Consider the following 20570-nt stretch of genomic DNA (forward strand, 5'->3'; position numbering starts at 1 on the left):
CATGCCAAAAACTAATGTTCCGATTAATATGCCGCCATAGCTGTCCATCGATCTGCAGCATTTCTAATCACTCTCGTCTCAACTTGCAATGCCATTGCTTGCTAGTACAATTCCTTATACGCATGCTCTCTATCACTGCACTAAGGGGGTGTTTGGATACAAGGTGCTAAACTTTAACAGTGTCACATCGGATGTTCGGATGCTAATTAAATGGTCTAAACATGAGCTAATTATAAAACTAATTGCAGAACCCTATGCTAATTGGTGAGATGAATCTATTAAGCCTAATTAATCCATCATTAGCAAATGGTTACTGTAGCACCACATTGTCAAATCATGGACTAATTAGACTTAATAGATTCATCTCGCAAATTATACTCCATCTGTGCAATTAGTTTTATAATTAGCCTATGTTTAATACTCCTAAGTAGCATCCAAACATCCGATGTGACAGGTGTTAAACTTTAACACGGTGTTCCCAAACACCCCCTAATTATAAAACCACTCTCACTTAGCTGTCATAAAAACAAGAAGCCCGATCGATCAGATCCGGGGTTTTACCGCGGCGTGATGCCAGCTAAACCGTGCGGCAAGCGGACGGGACACGCACATGGCGGCGGCCAGATCGTGTCCACGACGTACGCGAGCACACGTACGGCATCGAGCAAGGGGGCTCGTCTTTTGACGCTCACGCTAACCAAGCCGGCGATGTTTTGTACTGACCCTGACAGGCCGGGACAGCGCCCCGACACGCCCGTACCCGGCCAGCGAGGCCGCGCGAGGCCACTTGCCTGATCTTGCTTAGCGCTAAGCCTGGGTCGGCCCGACACCAGATCCGGATCAGCGTACGTGCAGCGATAAAGAAATGGGGGCAGGATGGCCACTAATCACTTTGATTAATCGGCTAATCGGGTGGGTGTGGTTGTCGACGTGCGTGCGTGCGATCCGGATGCTTGCGAGCCAGGTGTGAGCTCGCACGTCGGCCGTCTGGCCGGGACTGCCGGCCTGGGACATTGGTTCAGAACTTCATCAGATCGTAGTAGTAATTTCGATGGGGATTCTCTTTGCCGGACCTGCGTGGGATGGACAGCTGATGTTCACTTGTATTTATGCTTTATTGTACTACTACTAATGTAACTCTGCGCTGCTAAGTAACCTGCTTAACAGCTCAGGTGACTGCACATTGCGGTCGACAGAAGAGGGCTCTGCATATGTTTTACAATTGCTACCCTTTTTCTTTCGCGTGACACATTTCGCTAATCCTAGCTATGATAATACTAGGCCAATATAGCGCGGAAGTAGCAAGCTGTGCTCGATGTACTCGACGAGCTGCTCCATCCGATTCAAAATACATCTCGTTTTGTGATGCATTTCCATGCAATTATTTTTTAAATCTTTGGTTGATCCGATTCAAAATACATCTCGTTTTGTGATGCATTTCCATGCAATTATTTTTTAAATCTTTGGTTGTTAATGTATAAAGATTTCCATAGATCAAGAGGCACTAGATGCTCCGTATGTTAAACACCATTTACTTTTTTTTGAAAACATGCCTGGGCACGTATTTATTAAGAAAAAAACCCCCCGAAATTCCGGCAACATAGCCTCGAAGGACAGAGTTACAAGGCCACCGCAAAGTTAACCTACCTAACACAGCATGAACAACATGTATTTTGAATCTAAGGGGTATGAACCCCAAGACTTGGATAGTCAACTGTAAAACCGCTCAATTCCTCCACTCCCAAACCCAACAATCCAGCACGAGCGCCTTTGCTTTTTTTTTCTTTCTCGCACTGCACGGTCGGTCCTATCTGTACGGCTGAAACGTTTCACGTCTCCACTCTAATTACCTGAGAGCTGAGACGATAGGAAAGGAAACTTACATGCATTTTCACGCTCATAGGAAGCCACGCACGGCACGACTTATCCGAATATCTCTCGATCACAATCTTCATGCCAAGCACGTCGAGATCACAGTGACAGGCCCCTCACAACTGCAACCATCCAGAAATGAATGCGTGGACTCAGATTTAGTCGGATCAGTTCAGGAACTCTCACTGCCGGCTAACCCAAACACACCCAACACTTTCCGGGAAGCTTCCCAGCAGTGAGCGAGCGAGCAGTGTCAACCGATCCATCCACACGAATTGAACCCGCACCCAACACACCCACCCCTACCAGTTTCCTCACATTTTCTCGCGCCCACACTTATTCCACAAGCGTTTTTAAGTAAAGATTTTCCTCGGGCGGAATTCGCAGCCCAAGTGGTGACGTAAGCCATCCCTCGCAGCCCAAGTACTTCGCGGAAGGAGACGGGCACCTTCCTGCTGCGCCGAGCCAAGCCGACGCCACCATGCAAGTGACCTTCCTCCTCTCCCCGTCCAAAGCTGTCACACCTCGCCATATTCCTAGCCCGCTTTGCCCTCCCCCGCGGGTCATATAAAGCTCGCCTCCCTCCCCCACCGTCTCTCCAACCAGAACAAAGGCTCCTTCGTGTTCTAGCTCGTCTACAACTCTACAGCACTGCAGAGTAAGCTCGATCGATGGCTGAGAGGAACAACGCGATGCGGCCGCTCCTGCGCCGGATGCTCTCGTTCAGGGAGCCGCTCCTGATCATCCCGTACCTGCTCACCTTCCTCGCCGCCGCGGCCTCGGCGTTCGTCCGGAGCCACTCCTCGCTGCTGCACGCGCTAGCGAGGGCGCTCGTCCCGGCGGCGGCGGCCAAGTGCGCGCACAGCGCCTCGCCCGTCAGCGCCGACCTGCCCGCACCGCGCTGCGACGGAGACGAAGCGGATGCGGAGGCGGAGGACTACGCCGCGCTGAGCAAGGAGGAGGTGGAGGCGATCATGGGCGCGATCGGCCTCGCGGCGGCCGGGCGCGGCGAGGGCCTGGCGGCCGTCATGGGCCGGGACGAGGTGTCCGGGCTGTTCGAAGCCGAGGAGCCGAGCTTCGCGGAGGTGCGGGGCGCCTTCGCGGTGTTCGACGCCGACGCCGACGGGTTCATCGGCGCGGCCGACCTGCAGGGCGCCCTGGCGAGGCTCGGCGTGCGGGAGGACGCCGCGTCGTGCCGCGCCATGATCGACGCGGCCGGCGGCGACAGGGACGGCAGGATGAGCCTGTTCCAGTTCGTCGGCTTCCTCGAGAACGGCTTGTGATGAGAGCCGGATGAGGAACTGACTATTTACTTCATTTTTCCCCCCTTTTAATTCCTTTCGTCGCCTCAGCTCGTGGCAGGAGATGTGAGAGTAGTGGTGTATCCTCGGAGACGGTGTGCGTGTGTTTTTTTTCCTCCTGCCATGCGTGAGTTGGGGGTGGATGATGGACTGTGCAGCGATTAACGCACTAATTCCCAAGTTAAGGAAACAAATCAATGGAGCTGATCAATTTGCAAAGAACTCACTTTGGTGATCTACTGACGATTCCTGAACGTTATCTTGACGACATAATTTCTTTGAATGTCTTTGACGGTAAAAGTCCATGTGTTGGAACTTTGAGCTCACTGTTCGTAGTATACCACGCGCGCCTAAAATTTCTGCGAATCGGGGGTCAAAATCATGAGCAATGATTTCAACGTTCAAGCATTGTTTGGGTCCGTCCCTACCGAATTCGCCGAGTTTGGTCCGGTCTTTTTCATCAGGACACACACAGCTTTTGATATTTCTTCTTCTTTTCGCTGATGCCGGCCGGGATCCAGAGGTTGCTGCCCTGCTGCCGTCTTTCCAGGAAGGTTCCCAGGGGGGTGCTGCAGAGTTGGCCGCTGGCGTTGTGGAAGCTTGCTGACACCGACGTGCCCCGGACGGGTCCAAGCCGGGGTACGTAACGAGACTACGAGAGCCAGGGGATCGACGGTCGCTAGCACTGGCATTAGCAGCCCAGCGAGGGGTCGTGCGAGATGTTGATGGGATATGACTAACGTGTGCGCGCGCGGGGTGGGCTTAGCTTCGTAGCAGGTAGCTGACAGGAAACATCAGTGCCGGCCGGCGGTGGCCTGCAGGTGTGCACACTGCTATTGCTAGGGACCTAAGTACCATTTGTTTTGGGTCATTAATTAGTTCAAACCAAAATTTGTTCAAATATATATACTGCAATGATATGTCATATAAAGTTAGGGGGAGAGAAATGAGTTAAAATGACATGCCGCGTACCGAATTGGCCGAACCAGTTATTATATACCTGGCTATCGCCTATCTGGACTGGAGCTCCTGAGGTGTGGTTGATTTTCTAACTGTGAAGTGAATGGCACACCGCGCATAAGATAAACGACGACGCGACGAGCAATCATCGCTGGTTTCCATTGCATGAATATATTCTTGCTATTGGAAAGAGAGGAGCCCAGGAATTGGCTGCTTTTCTCCTGAGATTCTGATCGCGGGAGGCGTGCCAGATATGCAGTAATCCTCACTCCACACGGGCATAAATAAAGCGAGCAATTTTCAACTACCGCTTGCGCGGTATACGATTCCTTTGCAGATTGCGGCTGCGGCTTCTCGGCATCATCACTCATCCGAGCAATGGCGAATGAGGTTGACTTGAAGGATGAAAAGAATGAAACTGTTATATCAAATAACCTTTTAGTTCATTCCTATTCGAAGGCCTATTAGCTCAGTTGGTTAGAGCGTCGTGCTAATAACGCGAAGGTCGCAGGTTCGAGACCTGCATAGGCCATGTTTTTTTTTCGTGTTCTTTTTTTTTTTTTTTTTGCAATTTAAATCTTCTTCTGGACTCCTACTATGGGCCAATGTACATTCCCGCTCGCTGCTGCATCAAAATTGGCCCATAGATTACACTTTTTGGGTCTAATTTCATGTAGTAATGGAAGGCGGGCCCATAGGTCCAAGCATAGCAAAAACCCTAGCAAAGCCACGGGAGGAGCAGCACCATCGAACCACACGCGTCTCCATTCAACAGCTAGTCCGGCGCAGGCTCCGTGTCGCCGCTGTTGTTCGGCCAGGCTGCCGGCGGCGGCGCGCGCGTAGCTTCAGGCGATGTCGGCGCAGGCGGGGACAGGGACGTACTCCCCGGCGGCTGCGTCAGGGGACAAGCGGCGGGAGAGGAGGGAGGAGCTGCGGCGCCACCTCGCCGAGGATGCCGACTGGCCCCGCGCCGACGGACGCTCCTTCCATGACTGCCGGCCAGCGTGTAACTCCTCGCTCCCCAACCTCGTCTGAATTCTTGCTCCCGTGTAGCGGCCACCTCGGTAGAATGCTTGTCCTAAAGGATTGTGCGCGCCATCGGTCTGCTCTCGCCCAGGCCGCACTTATGGTGTTCGATGTTATGCGTGAGGAGTAGGGGCATGTCTGACGCGACGGGGATATGCCATTTGTTGGTTTTAAATTTGTATAGTTACTTCATTGCTGATGCTTAGGTGCCATGCCTTTTTGAGTTGTCTCCTCTGGGTCATGTATACAAAAGTAATTTGCTGACTCTGCAATTCTGCATCAACCTTAATGTGAATAATGTTGTGTTCTACGGTGTTGAAACTTGTTGAATTCATTTGCACATCAGAGTCATTAGTCACTGATCATTTAAAATGTGTCCTGCAGTTATGCAAACAGGACCAACTACTGCTGCATCAGGGTCTGCTTATGCAGAATTTGGGAAGACAAAGGTCATTGTCTCTGTGTAAGTGCAACATCCTTCAAACCAGCTGTCTTATGTTTTGGATATTGAATGCAAAAACTTGTGTTTCACTTCAGTTTTCCATAAATTAGTGTAGTCTCCTTGGTCTACAAGTGTAAAATTTGTTCTGTTGAAGATTTATATTGGTGTCTTTGGAATCAAATACGAGCAAGTTAGGGTCAACCAAAGTAAGCCTGTAGTCTGTACCTTAATAAACACCGGCTTTCAATGAGTTTGTTTGTTCCAGTTGGATCTATGTACTTGTACTTCTTGTCCGTGACGTGGAAATCATGGTTTAGTTTTATGCTACTAATGCTCTTGCCACTTATGATGTTTAGCTATACGGTCAACCATTGCTCACTGCAGAAATTTCCTGGGCTCTACTATGTGCTTCTTAGCACGTCAATATTTTAATTTCCTCTATCTTAATTTTGAACAGTATTATTTGATTTTCCATCTTTGTTAATGATTACCTTCGCAGGTTTGGGCCAAGAGAAAGTAAGAAAGCAATGATGTATAGTGATGTTGGTAGGCTCAATTGCAATGTGAGCTATACGACATTTGCCACTCCAGTACGTGGACAGGTAAACTGTTTACTTACCTCTCATATCTCTATTCGGACTATCTGTTAGAAGGTATTTGGAGTTGACAGCATTCATCTTATTTCCAGGGAGCGGACAACAAAGAGTACTCATCAATGCTTCATAAAGCTTTGGAAGGCGCAGTAATGCTACACACTTTTCCAAAGACCACTGTTGATGTTTTTGCCTTGGTTCTTGAGTCTGGTGGCAGTATGATACTATTCTAACCTTTGCTTTTGGTGACAAGTATAATACACTAGATTTTGCATTTTTGTGAAGGCAATGTTTTTTTTTTGGGGGTTCAGTAGTCTAGTACATTTGTTGAAGTTCTGCTCATGCTGAAGTAGGAAAATTTGAAATGCCTGCTCATCTTCTTAACGTGCTAGAGCCTCGCGAGTTAAAGCTCTAACAAATGCCCTGTCTGAACATGTTACTTATACCTTAGTGTTTACCTTTTCTAATATTTGTTTTTCAAAACTGTAGAGTTAATGTGTTTTGAGTTGCTAATACTTGAGCCAGTCTTATAGTGCTAATTTGTTGCCATAAACCATGGTACAGCTCCTTTTTCCCCTTAAAAAATAATTTACAGTCCAAGTGTCCAACAGCAGATTGCATCCCATCTCCAATTTTATTGTTCCAATGGAAACCTTTTTTGTGGCTAATTCTTTCCGCATAACTGCATAAGTTCCTTCGTTAAGATGATCTGAACTATGCTGGACCTTACTAGCAGTTGTTTTATTTCAGGTGATCTACCAATCATTATATCGTGCGCTAGTCTTGCACTGGCAGATGCTGGAATCATGATGTATGACCTCGTTACATCTGTATCTGTGGTATGTCCCCATGTTGTCTCTGCTCTATGATACTTGCACCTAAACCATCAGTTAAATCTGAGGATGATCATATTTTACTTCCTTGTGCCAGTCCTGTTTTGGAAAGAACATCATCATCGATCCAACCTCGGATGAGGAAGCATGGCAAGACGGAAGCCTCATGGTAGCTTTCATGCCAGCCCGCAAGGAGATTACCCAACTCACACTCACTGGAGAGTGGAGTGATGGCAAAATCACCAATGTATGCCCTATCTACTGCACTAACATATACTGTGGTTGTATGTAAGCAGTCACAGTTACTAACATTTTGTTATGTTCATCTACAGGCTGTTGAGCTCTGCATGGATGCTTGCAGTAAGCTTGGTGAAATACTGCGCGACCGCTTGAAAGATACTGCCACCTTGACGAACGAATGACACTGCTGAGACAACACTTGCTACAAGTATCCTTAGCTGTACAAAAAAGCCTGTTTGAGTGAGCATACATGGTTATGGTGATTAATTGATTATTTCCATCATGGCAAAAGAGTGAATTGTCAAGCAGGGAAGAAGTTGCAGGGTGTTATGTGTGTCATGTAATGTACTCCTGACTTCTGACCTTCGGCTTCATGAAGTGCCTGTATTTTTCTCTGCACTCTAAGACTGTTGCTCACTTGCTGTACCGTATCATTGGATTCTTAGTATACTGACCTTTATTTTGTGTTCGGGCGTAAAGCCTATCATCTTTTTACCCACTTGTTTCCGTGTGGTTTTAACTTGGATGTGGCAACGTCACATCATTTACTTCGTGAATTATTCTATCACATATAAAATTTCTGCATTTTAGCGGTACTGCACAGAATAAAGTGTTGTCGCGTAGTTTCACGACTCTGCGCTGCCGTATTGCTCTACGCGGTAGCAGCTCGTCCAGCAAAACAGTCGGCTGGCCTCTCAGTATCTTACTGACACTGACAGTGGGCCATACATTCCTAATCCTCTTCCCAGCGCCACAAAAATATCTCAGACTGACAAATATCCGAACAGCTAGGCGCAAGCCGTTCCCCCATCTTCCCGTGCAGTATATAAACCCTCCTCACTCTCCCACTCCCCCCGTGCCATCGACCTTCACCTCCAGCTCTCCAATCCCCGGAACCTTATCTCCATCCAAATCCTCATCCCCATCCCGAGCGTCATGGCCGCCGCACTCTTCTCCACCTCCCTCTCGCCCCGCTTCCTCGCCCTATCCTCCCCGAAGCCCGCTGCGACCGTGGCCTCCGCCTTCCTCCCCTTCAGGCTGCCGCTGCGCGCTGTGTCGGCGCCGGGGAGGCGGGTGTTTGAGCCCGTGGCCGTCGCGGTGTCGTCCGAGTACGAGACCGAGGGCGCGGAGCAGGAGGAGGAGGGAGCCGAGGAGTTCTCCGAGGACCTGAAGCTGTTCGTCGGGAACCTGCCCTTCAGCGTCGACAGCGCGCAGCTCGCCGGGCTCTTCGAGCAGGCCGGCTCCGTCGAGATGGTCGAGGTATATACGAGTTAATTGTGCCGCCCCGTCTATGTAATTAGTGTCAGAAATTGTCATTTTGCTAAAATAGGAAATATATTATTTTTTAAAAAAGTCTGGCTCACTGTCGTATGGTCACCTGGAATGGAACTGGAGTACTGGACAACTTGACCAGTCAGGAGTAATTGAGTAAAGTTACATATTGTTACACTATTTGAAACACCGATATGGTTATGTACTTGTGGTAAATTATGACCAGAAATCGAAACAATATTCAAATTGTGAAGTCCAACAGAGCTGTATGCATCGAGTGAACCTTCTGCGTTTCACTATTTCCCCTTCACTATTCTAAGTTTCTAAGAGTTCATAACTGCTTTGCAGGTTGTATATGATAGAATGACTGGACGAAGCCGTGGATTTGGATTTGTGACAATGTCTTCAGCTGAAGAAGCTGGAGCCGCTGTTGAGCAATTCAACGGTTATGTGAGTATACTTCCATGGTTTAAGCTACCTTTCTCTTGGTATGCTTCTGGAGAAGATTAACTATCCAGTTGAAGGAAAAATAAAAAGATATAACAACACTAAACAGACAAAGTTGTCTAGCCATTTTAAGATCAGATGCAGGTTTTGCACTGAAGCTTGCATTTCTATAAAAGGTTGAAATGTGAATCGAAGCATAACCGAAAACTTTAGGAACAACTTCATCATAGCTTTTGGAACTGAATTACTTCTCTTGAGTGCATAGTGCGTTGTAGCAGATTGAGCTCCTGACTAATTAGCCTTGCCTCTCAAACAGACATTTCAAGGCAGACCACTAAGGGTGAACTCTGGGCCACCACCGCCTAGGGATGACTCTGCACCAAGAGCACCAAGGGGTGGTGGTGGTGGTGGAAACTTTGTGGATTCAGGAAACAAGGTCTACGTAGGGAACCTTTCATGGGGTGTCGACAACTCAACGCTTGAGAACCTGTTCAGTGAGCAAGGGCAGGTGCTTGATGCTAAGGTCATCTATGACAGGGAGAGCGGCAGGTCAAGAGGATTTGGTTTTGTCACCTATGGCTCTGCTGAGGAGGTCAACAATGCCATATCAAACCTTGATGGCATCGTAAGTTCTACATCCTGTTGGTTTTTTTTGTGTATCTTCTGCATTGTCATTTCAATTAGAAAATGTGCTAACTGAGTGTTGTTTGTAATGCAGGACTTGGATGGCAGGCAGATCCGAGTCACAGTTGCGGAATCAAAGCCAAGGCGTCAATTTTGAATTATGTCAATTTAGAGGTTAATAGTGTGTTTTGCCAAGTGTTAGTTTCTAGCTTCTATTCTTGCCTCCTTATTATGAGTAAAAAGAAGATGCGATAATGAAAGGTTGGGAGTGAAATTGTTGTATACCGGGAGATTTTCCCGGCCTGCAATGAACACACGCTCTTATGCTAATTGCGCTTTCAAAGAAAGTAGAAATCTTGAGAGAGTTGTGCCCACATGCGATACATAGCAGCAGTCAAGAACAGATGTGAGTTACGATCTGACATTTTTTCAGAATGTTTGTGATGGCATGTATCATGCATGATCCATCTGGAAAGTAAACTTAGTTTTTATGTTTCAGCTGAACCATGTTTAGCAACTCAGATCTCCCTTCCATATTCTCTTTAGGAAGTTATCTTCAGTTAGCACACTTTTTTTTGACAGCCATAATGCCAGAGAAAAAGCTTAGTGCGTGTAGTGTAATGTTCAAGCTCGAAAGGAATAAATTGATAAACTGCCTCTAACATTGAGGGTCCATTTGCTCTTTTAACCTGCTCATTCTTGAGCTGTTCAAAATTGCAAGCACAAGATGTTCCCACAGTATTCGCTTCAGCTTATTCATAGTATTCGCTTCAGCTTATTCATCCGGCTTATCAGCCACCAAACAGTATTTTTCTCTCACAACAAATTAGCCATTTCAGTTTTTCAGCCGGCTTACAAGCCCAAGCGAACGTGAGTTGTCGAGCCCAGGCTGTACGGTTGCTGTCTGAACGTTCAGGTCCTCGCAGTCTCTCACAATTTATTTCCCTGACGAGGTACTGCACGAAATTTCAGCCATACACAGGGGGTCTCCCCCGCTGTATAGTTTTCAAAAAAAAAAATTCAGCCGCTGCTTGCTATTGCAACTTGCAAGAAATTTCATCCATGCCAATATCATCCCTACATTCAAATTTAAAGCACACACGGTCACGATACAAAAGGCCGAAATACCAAATACCTAAAACTAAAAAAAAGCCTACTCTTTATAGGTAGGGCCAAACCCTTTCTGCTTTTAGAATCACGCGAATGTGAACACAGATTGGCGTTCGGCACACCCCAGACGCCAGCACGATCTTGCCTGTGGCGCACAATGAAGTGGGCTAACCACTTGTGCTATTAAGGACGACATAGTTTTGGCCGTCGACATTGCACCCCTACGGCCTCGTATGCGATGTATTTGTGGGCCATCAAACATGGCAAGTATTTGTGCATTGTTTCACGTTTCCATGTAAAATGTTGCAGCTTTCTGCAAATAAAATAAAATAAAATAAATCAACAAGTTTCAGCCAAAACATTGGAGACAAGTTTGTTAAAAAGATGCGAATAGCAGAATACAATAACAATAACCATACGCCATTGCACTGAAACTCACGCGAAATCCGCAAATATCATCGACCGTTCAAAAGAACAAAAATCAGTCAATATCGCTGCGATGACGCGTCTGCTCGCCTTGGCTCCCCAGCCTAATCTCGACCGTTCAAAGCACACCGATCCGTAGGATCGTTTGGACGTATGAAAATCTTAACAAAAGCACACGGCGATAAAGAAAAATCTTCAAATTAAGCGCCTCCTAAAAAGCTTAACCAAAGCTAACCCCCTCGTCCCCACGCAAACCCCCAGATACCTTCGCCTTTTCCGCCCGCGTCGCGCCGTCCGTCTCCGTCGATGGCGATGGAGATTCCGGCGGAGGTGCGCCGCTACTGGCTGCCGATCCTCCTCTTCACTGCTGGTTTCCTCTTCCAGCTCATCGTCCTGCCCGGCCACTTCCCGCCCTCCCACTACGACGGTGAGAGCCCTCTCGTCCCCGTTCCCACCTCGCTCCCCATGATTCGACGCCCGGTGCGGCCGCGTTCTGAGATATTTTACGGGCTAACTGGGCTCTGTAATTTGCAGCGCTGGGAATCGAGAGGTTTGCGCCAGTGGAGCGGGTGGTCGAGGCCTACGAGCGGCTGTCCAAGGAATGGTGAGTGTGATTGATCTGACTTAGCTGATTGCTGTCTGATTTAATTAATTCGGCAGTGTGGTTTGTTCCGCGGATTTCGTAGTGGAAAGTGCAATTCTCGACTACTGGAAGTCGTAATGGGGGTAATCTATTTGGAGTTTACCAGTTTGGTGGTGTCTCTGTACTTGTTTATGTTATTGGAATCTAATTTGCTTTGCCTATATGGATGAGTTTGTCTGGACATGATCAATGCCTGCCTGGATCCCCAGCTTTGAGCTAGTGCAGAAATATTATTCGTTTTTCCAATCCAGTGCTAGTTAGATACTGTTTGTTTGAGGGAAAATTAGTAATATACTGTGGATGAATGCTTGTCTGTTGCTTATCTGTAGCTGCAAAGAGATAGGTTCAGGTGGAATGTGACTCACTGACTCCGATGGGGGACGGGTAGGCATTTCCAAACCTGGAAGGAAAGTTGTTTGAGCTAGAAATATGCTTCTTAGCCTTTTCTCTGTAGCATTTGCTTTTCTTCTTTTGGATATCTTCTTTCATGGAAACTGAGTGAATCCTTTGTCGATGTGAACTCAGGCTATCTGAAACGAATCACCAACCAACTGTTGATATTATAAAGGTGAGAACAAAATCCAGAGCTCAGTCTACTAGACTTTGTAGTTGGTAATGTTTGCATAGAATTTAGTGACCATTTTGTAAGTAATGCCTCTACATCCTATGCATGGAGACAACTTTCCATGTTGTATGGAAGCACCTCCCATATCAGATTCTCCATTCATGTCTCTATATATGATATTGCATACTATACGCTTTTGAATGGCACACCTTCTGTCATTCAGCTTTAAGAACCATTGAGATTACAAACTGGAACCGTTCAGCGCTCTTTCCTTTTTCCAAATGTTTGATGTTGGCCTGTTATTGAAGTAATATGGAAGTTCACAATTCTTTGATGGTTTGTACAGATCCGTTATGCATATGAGCTGTTGACAAATCCAATTTTAAAGAGGGATTATGATCTTTTTGGACTGGATGAGCATATGGTGATCCCTCGCCCTCCCTCTCTATGTTTATGTGCATGTCTATCGCTTGAAAGTTTCTTCACTTTGATTACTCCTGTTTTCCTTACTGGTCTAACCTGACTTTTTCCTTTCATCTGGTAGGATGTCCTTGAGAGAGTCAAAGAACAATATCAAAAGGAGCACTTTCTGAAAATAGATCTCCCGTTGTTAAAAGACTCTGTAGTTAGTAAGTTCAGCTTATCAATCACTTGTTAATGTACTTATATATTTCCTTGCTTTTGTTGTGTTTGACATAAAACTATTTCCGTTCCTTAGGTTTGACTGATGATGCCTTCAATGTACTCACACATGAGTCATTCAATGCTGCTATTGCTGAAGAATACCCGCTAATAATAATGGTTAGTTAAAAGGCCTTAGTTGTTTCCTTTAGCTATCTCTTTAAGTAAAGTTTTGGATATTACATTTACATTACTTATGCACAAGTCTTAGTATCTTCTGCTGGAAAGAATCACTAGACTGCCTGCTGATTCTTGCTCTAATTTCTAGGTATACTCAAAAGGTAGTCCTCGGTGTGCTCAATTTATTGAGTACTGGAAGCAAATTGGTATCTTTCTTCATTCTGACTTGGCTTCTATTTTATTTGTTGCCTTCTTTTGGGAAAAAAGGGCCAACACATTTGGACACTTAATGGAAAAGGCAACCTATTGAAGGATGAAATATTTGGGCTTGGCTGCTATTTTGTCTGTCGCTTCCCTCTGACAGTCTTACATGAAAGTATTTACTGTCAATGAACAAAGTTGCATCAACTTAGCTTTTAATACTATTGAAGGATGAATAAAATTTGAATTGAGGTATTGCTGTGTGAGATATAGAAAACACATATTCATTATTTTAATGCACTGCCAAGTGGTATGCCATATATAGAGAAAAGTTTCATATTCTGATATAATCAAATTTGTCTACTGAAGTACTTGGATGGTACAAACTTTTGCCACTTTCAACCATTCTATTTTGGATTTGCTATTTAAGATTGAGAATATTCTTTGAGGGAGCAAACTTTGAATTTTAGCCATATTTTGTGAGGATACTTTTGTGGATCTTTTGGCAGTTGAGTTGACCGTATTTTCCGTTCCTTCAGAAATAATTTGGTGTTGCCAACATAATTACCGACAAACATCATTAATTTAAAATTCCCAAAAAAATTCTCCTTTATCATTCCCCCCTGACAATATTTGGTTCCATGGTCTAGGCACTCGATTGGATGGTATCGCCAAAATTGCTATGGTAGAAGTTGGTGATTCACAGCTGGCTGGTCATTTCACTGAAAAAGGGTTCTCCAAACAGCCATTTTTCCGTAATGGTATGTTGATGCAAGTATGCAACATGCCCTGTTATTCATAATGATATGAACTTTAAGTTAATTTAGGTTTGCAGGTGGCATCACTTACCACTTCAACATATTGAGTTTCTATTTTAAACATTATTAGTTTGTTACATGGATTTTGTCCAGCTGAGTAGGTCAAATTAGGTTCGTGAGGGAAGTAATTCAAGTGAATTGCTAATTTTTAATATGGGAGGGATTCTATCCTTTATTTTTTTTGGGAGAAAAAGGTATGCTTTTTTTTTTGTTCTAATTCATTCACTCCATGCTCGTTCTATATGTGTAGGTGTACCAGCAATTGTTGCGTACCCAGCTAACTGCAGAAGTCCATCCTGTTACATGAGGTGACTATTTTGGCCAGACTGTCAGTTACACAATTATATTAAGTTTGTGACTCTTCTTTTCCTGTTATCAGCATTTTCATGATGAGATTTATGCTGTGCCCTTTCCCATATGTGCTAAGGACATGGCATATTTGGTATGCGGGGCCTAACTAACCTTGTTTCCTGTGCCTAGGTACCCAGGTGGGCTCTTTGTGGATTCTGTTGTTGATTGGGTTGCAACATCAGTTATAGGATTGCCTCGGATCTTGTACTATTCAAAGGAGACATTGGTGAGACTTATGATTAGTTGTATTTCTGGTTTACTTTATTCTATATTTATGTGGTTCTCCTAAAGATTCAAAATTCAAAGCAAATTGAGGGCCTGTTGGTGAATAATCTATTATTTGAGTTAGTAAGTAAGATCAATATGACACTACTGAATGATGAGTATGAATCTGCATCTGTACAGATTCTAGTTTCATTAGCTAAGAATTCACCATTTCTTACTTTAGACTAGGTTTCTTGCTCATTTATTTGGGACACTTATCTTATGACATCATGACTCGATTTTATTTGCACAATCCTAACATATGGCTGATGTAACTATAAAAGTATAACCAATCAACACCACTCCTGTATGTGTTGTTCTTGTTGTTTTGCAGATTGCTGCCTTGTTCATTGTTATTATTCGGCAATTATAGTTAGTTTTGATAGACTTTACCTGAGAGAAATTATGGTTCTGATGCTGAGCTGTTTTTATTTTCAGGGGCCACAATTCATTGGGAAGAGCGGCAATCATAAGGTAGACTAGCTTTTCCTGTATCTCTTGTCTTATGGAATTACTTACGTTCTTTTCTTTTTTTGAAACTACTTTACATTCTTTTCTATAATATAACCTGGAGTGCACATACTCTGTTCTAAGTGAAGACAGTTATCTTTCATGATGAATCTGTTGGAACTTAAAAGGAATAAACATTGAGAAATGCAATTAACCTGCAGCACCTTTACCTTTTGGCCAGTCACAATTGCTCATGCCATCTTTTGCATGCATTATGTAGGTCAAAGCTATCTTTTTCTCAAGTACTGGAGAGCGTGCTGCGCCGTTCCTTCGCCAAGCTGCCCAAGAGTATTCGAGCTATGTATCATTTGCATTTGTCCTATGGAGAGAAGATGAGTCCCAGATTTGGTGGAACTCGTACGTGCATGGTGTCCAATTTTTTGTTATCTAAATCATGCCTTTATATATAATATATTAACAACAGTAGCTAGCTAACAGTTTAATATTGAATACATGTTTAGAATGAGTAAATATGAAAAATACCATCAGCTGATACAATTTACTTAAACAATTGAGCGCTAGTGTTTTAGGCCTAATTGGTTGCAGAAATAAATTCCGCAGAATCTGCATGTGGACATTTGTATTCTTTCACTTCATAATTCCAGTAATTATTTCGTGCTTAGCTACTAGTAGCTAATAATCAATTTTCTCAGATGACATGATATTATATTTTGATTTATTGGATTAGAATTACCCAAGTACTCTTTGTTTGAATCAAAACCAACCCATTTTTTCTATATCCTTCGCATCTTGCTGCTTTTATTGTTTTGATGAGTAGTATTATATACTACTACTATTATCATCATCATCATTGATTTTAGTCCTATTGCGCATGTCTTTTTATATGTGTATATATACTTTAACATACGATAGCACATACAGCCTTATAGTCCAATAAAGTCTCACTCAGCTTAGTTGATGATCTATTTTCTGATCCTTTTGCCCCCAAAGTGCTATTTTGGCTATGTTTATATACCTTAACTTTAAAGTTTCCCAGTTGCTGGGTGTAGAGAAACTCCTAATCATATAATTAGGGTTACAGTCTGAACATCGAGTGCGGATATTGCGGATAGTAGCTACTTAGCATCCAAAAGTTGTGATTTTGAAATCAGTGAGCATTGAGCAATTGAGCATAGCATTTTAATGAAGCAAAATCTTAACATGGTTCCATCTGTTAGTACATATGGTAAATTGGTCACACGATCTTGTCATTAAAATTTTCTTGTCTATTCCGGATCAGGTTAGGGGTGGAGTCAGCTCCTGCACTAGTTTTCTTGAAAGGACCAGGCACAAAGCCTGTTGTACACCATGGCAAGTTTCTCCCCCCTTAAGCTCTTTGATTTTTGCAATGCAGAGTTTATGCTGATTGCTGACCTCTAATTCAGGAACTTTTAGCAAGTCAGAGTTCACAGAGATGATGGAGGAGCACAAGCACCATGGTATTGTTAAACAGTTTGTGAACCAATTATTTACTGAATTGTCAAGCTTTGCATAGTATCTAAGAGGATGTTGTTTCTTTACCTGAAAGAAACATGTTTTCCCCCTTAATAATTGCACTCACTCCTTTATTGTTCTTGTTTAGAACTGCGACAGCTAAGAAGTGACACATCTTTGGAACTGGGCTGTGATGCTAGAGGCCATTCACGTGCTGGCAATGATGCAACAATTTGGTATTGTGTAATTGTCGCTGGTCGTCCTGGTGTAGAATTAAGTAAAAAGAGACAAGTAAGTTTCAAAGTTAATTGCAATGGGCAAGTTGGTGTGATTTATTATTTGAATAATCTGGTTTATTTGCAATGCTAGTTTGCTAAGTGTATTGATTTGCAATTTGAAACTAGATTTTGCGTATGGCCCAAGACCAACTGATAGGTGCTGTTGACGGAAGTACTTCTGGGAATGTGGATGATTCAGTGGAGATATCAAGTGCTGCAACTGCCCTTAAAGATGAAAGGTTGACCTTTGTTTGGTTAGATGGAGAAGTACAGAAGGTACATTTTAGAATTTTAAACTTTACTATTTATCTCTTATTTCCATATCTTATCTAGTCATCTTCAGGATATGATCATATCTAGTTTGGAGGTTCTCTCTTGTTGGTTGGAAGACCTAGATTGATTTGTTCGGACCAGTCCATAGTCTCATCTTTCTCCAAAAGTCCCTCCTCTTCAAGCGTGCCATGCGGCCTCATTTTTCTGGGATAGTTATCCCGCATGTGATCTGAGGATCACAAGTTCTACCTTAGAGGCCAGAATGCTAGAAAATTGTTGACAGAACTATAGTAGATTTGATTGATTGATTCAAAAAGATCCGCCAAGTCATAATGGTTCTGTGGATCAGGAGTATTGCATGCTTCATTGATTCTGTAAAAAAACACAACGTGCAAGATTGGTCTGTTCTTTTGTCTATTCTATCACTTTCAAGTTTCAACTGTGTAGTGGATAATGATCCTGGAAGATGCATCCCCCACCAAATGAAATACTCCAGTTATGTTTAAGGTTGTCCTTAATTCACATGTATGTCACTGAAACCTGAGTAATGGAAATACATCAGATCCTGGTTTCAGCAATTTTTTTGGGGGTGGGGGCATCATTGTTAGCTATCAAATAAATAACTGCATCTTCTAAAAAAGGAGTGTGTTCTTTGATTCCTCATCTTATTTGTAAATGTAGAATCTTATATAACAGTATACGTGTACATTTTTGCAGCAAATTTGTGCCTTTTACCTTGCCACTGATTATAGTGGAGCCTGTGGTCCTAGAGGCTTTGGAGATGACAATGAGAAACCTGAAGTTTTCATTGTTCGATTCCAAAGAAATGCAACATATGAGGCGCTGAAAGCTGAAAAAAGGAACAATCTTATGGAGGCTCTTCAGGGACAGCATACTTATGCCTCCCAGCTAGTGGCAAGGCACAAGGGTCCAGATGAAATTCAAGAGGTGTGAATTTAATGATTTCTACATTCTAGTGCCTTATCTATGTGCCCCTTGATAATTAGATCAAGTTAGGTATCTCAACACTAAAAGATCAGATGCATTTCTGATTCCTTACCTCTTAACTAATACTGCAGATAAACAGGTGGATCTCTCAGATTATCAAAGATGGTGATACTCGAGAAATTCCTTATTTTGTAAGTCTCTTGCAGGTTGCAACACTAAATTTTGTAACTTGAAATCTGCCAGTCCTTGCACTCAACTTTTGCCTTGTTGAATTGATTGTTTTACAAGGAAAAAAAGACATTTGTGTGCAAGGTTAGCTAGACATGTAGACTTCAGGATTGTCCATTCCGTCATGATTTTGAGTCAGATTGGCCTTTTCAGTTAAAGAATGCTCAAGAAATTAAAAATATGAACAACACATCTTTTAAGAAAAAGAATACCAAAAGTTGCCTCGCTCAGTTGCTTGACTTGTCCGTGCTTGATCCAGTCTTTATGCAATGTACCTCCTGTTTTTAACGGCAGTCAGCATTATTTGGTCGATGAAACTTGCCTCTAATCATTGTTGTATTATGACCACCCCTTTTATCTACCCAAGCACCTAGATTATTCTATATTAGTTATTGGCACTACCAGTAAAATTTCACCATGACTTGATTTGAACAAACTCTATAGCATGTAGAGGTTTTCGTTTTTGTGGTCTAAACACTGACTGCTGTTGTGGAAAATGCTCTCACTAAACTCTTAAAATAATGTTTTCAAAGCTTACATTGCCCAAAGAGTATACCAAATCCCCTCTTTGTTAATTCTTCCATTGCCCTTTTGTCTGTAGACTTCAAAGGTGCCAGATCTTGTGCCCGAGGAAACAAGCAAGGAATGGCTAAGAAGTACCAAAAGTATCCGTTCAGCAGGGAAAAGTCTAAAAGAGAACTTTGGTTTCCATTTCCAAGATTACCTAACTGACCCAAGGATTGGTTCAACTTTGCTTATGTGCGGATGTGTTTCTTTGGGAATAATATGGCTGAGGAACAACAAACCAGCTCAGAGCACTCGACAGGTAAGTGCATGCTTGATTAGCAAGTTAAATGAGCATTCTCTTTCAGTGTTTTCCTGATTCAAACAACTTTGGAGTTTTCCCATGCACAGTTTTAGTAATCGTTGATCAGTCAGTTACACGTAGATTATGATGCGCATTAGTTTTGTGTGTGTGCTATGCGCCTATGCATGTGCAAATTTTATAAATTGCAAATGCTATTTTGCTTCTCATACCATCTAATCATTACACTTGCCACATGATTCACCTTTCATTAGTTTCCACAAAAAAGTGTCACTCTGATGGTGTTTGATCTGATGTTTTTTTGCATTCATAAAACCTACAAAACCTACAGTACTATGTTTTCTAGCAAATCAGAACATACTGTTCTTTGCAGTTCAGAAAGCATGTTTATGTTGGATTCATCAATGTCAGTTTTCAGAACTCTGATACTATATCGTGCGGTTCACAGGAAAAAGCTCCGAAAGACAGGACCAAGAGGCCTCGTCCGAAGCTTAGCACGTCCCTCTTTGGTCAGCCTTCTGAATCTATCGCAGACGTTGAGCCAAAAGATGCACGTCAGTGGGAGATGTCAGACTCTGATTCAGACTAATGACTTGAAAACTGAAAACTCTAATGAGTAATGACTTGATAATTCAGACTTGACCTACTTCAAGAATGTGTCGAACTTTACCAAACTCTGTACAGGTCTGCGCTAGCAGTAGCCCTAGTTTAGGCTAGTGCCGGCAGAGTATAACCAATACGGTGAAAACAGTTGGATCACTGAAGTACTCGTGTTGCCATCTTCCTGATCGACACATTTTTGTTGTGACTTGTGTCTATACACCTGCTTGTAAACTGACGAGGCTGGTATTGGTCGCACGCGTAGTATGTTAACCAATGATCTCAGTACGGAGTAAACCGTAGTATTATGTTCAGTATGACAGGAACATACCTTGTCTCTGGATTGTGTAAATGATGCATCCCCAAACAACGCACATGCCGATTTGATTTCCTTTTTGTGCAAACCAAAAATTAGCTAATATAAAGAATTTCGGCTTTTGTTTGCATGCCTCTTCTTACTGCGTTCAGCGTTCTCTTTTATGATGTACCCTAGCATTTGTTGCCAATCCGCTTAAATTTTGTGAGGGCTGGTTTGGTGCAAACCAAACACTGCATATTTTTTTTTGTGCCTTCAGTTTGGGATCCTAAGAAATACTTCCTTTTTCTGAATATATGATGTTTAGGATAAAGTAATTAGTTTAACATACAATGTTTAGGACAAGCTAATTTTAAAGTGGGTATAAG

The 20570-nt window shown here is 43.4% G+C and overlaps 4 protein-coding genes and 1 non-coding gene across 5 annotated transcripts; all 5 read left to right on the forward strand.

The window, feature by feature from the left end:
* Positions 1 to 2436: 2436 nt before the first annotated feature.
* Positions 2437 to 3399, forward strand: LOC101773440 (probable calcium-binding protein CML45). Its single transcript, XM_004958360.3, has one exon. It carries the CDS (start codon positions 2544 to 2546, stop codon positions 3153 to 3155), a length of 612 nt encoding a protein of 203 aa, XP_004958417.1. The 5' UTR covers positions 2437 to 2543; the 3' UTR covers positions 3156 to 3399.
* Positions 3400 to 4591: 1192 nt separating this feature from the next.
* TRNAI-AAU lies at positions 4592 to 4665 on the forward strand. The gene has a single exon. It is a non-coding gene; the product is annotated as a tRNA-Ile (tRNA).
* Positions 4666 to 4859: 194 nt separating this feature from the next.
* On the forward strand, positions 4860 to 7762 carry LOC101773858 (exosome complex component RRP41-like). The gene is made up of 7 exons (XM_004958361.3): positions 4860 to 5139; positions 5544 to 5622; positions 6101 to 6203; positions 6290 to 6410; positions 6945 to 7033; positions 7125 to 7274; positions 7360 to 7762. Exons 1-7 carry the CDS (start codon positions 4986 to 4988, stop codon positions 7447 to 7449), a joined length of 786 nt encoding a protein of 261 aa, XP_004958418.1. The 5' UTR covers positions 4860 to 4985; the 3' UTR covers positions 7450 to 7762.
* Positions 7763 to 8203: 441 nt separating this feature from the next.
* On the forward strand, positions 8204 to 10108 carry LOC101774258 (RNA-binding protein CP29B, chloroplastic). The gene is made up of 4 exons (XM_004958362.4): positions 8204 to 8527; positions 8888 to 8989; positions 9303 to 9611; positions 9705 to 10108. Exons 1-4 carry the CDS (start codon positions 8204 to 8206, stop codon positions 9765 to 9767), a joined length of 798 nt encoding a protein of 265 aa, XP_004958419.1. The 3' UTR covers positions 9768 to 10108.
* Positions 10109 to 11362: 1254 nt separating this feature from the next.
* LOC101774667 (dnaJ homolog subfamily C member 16) lies at positions 11363 to 20325 on the forward strand. The gene is made up of 20 exons (XM_004958363.3): positions 11363 to 11573; positions 11681 to 11750; positions 12315 to 12357; positions 12701 to 12778; positions 12899 to 12983; positions 13073 to 13155; positions 13304 to 13361; positions 14007 to 14117; positions 14425 to 14482; positions 14655 to 14751; positions 15228 to 15263; positions 15520 to 15656; positions 16540 to 16610; positions 16685 to 16738; positions 16882 to 17024; positions 17138 to 17287; positions 18002 to 18232; positions 18364 to 18423; positions 19062 to 19286; positions 19735 to 20325. The coding sequence occupies exons 1-20, from the start codon at positions 11453 to 11455 to the stop codon at positions 19873 to 19875; spliced, it is 2052 nt and encodes a 683-aa protein (XP_004958420.1). The 5' UTR covers positions 11363 to 11452; the 3' UTR covers positions 19876 to 20325.
* The last annotated feature ends 245 nt before the right edge of the window (positions 20326 to 20570 follow it).

This window comes from Setaria italica, chromosome II (genome assembly GCF_000263155.2).
Source record: "Setaria italica strain Yugu1 chromosome II, Setaria_italica_v2.0, whole genome shotgun sequence".
NCBI lineage: Eukaryota > Viridiplantae > Streptophyta > Magnoliopsida > Poales > Poaceae > Setaria > Setaria italica.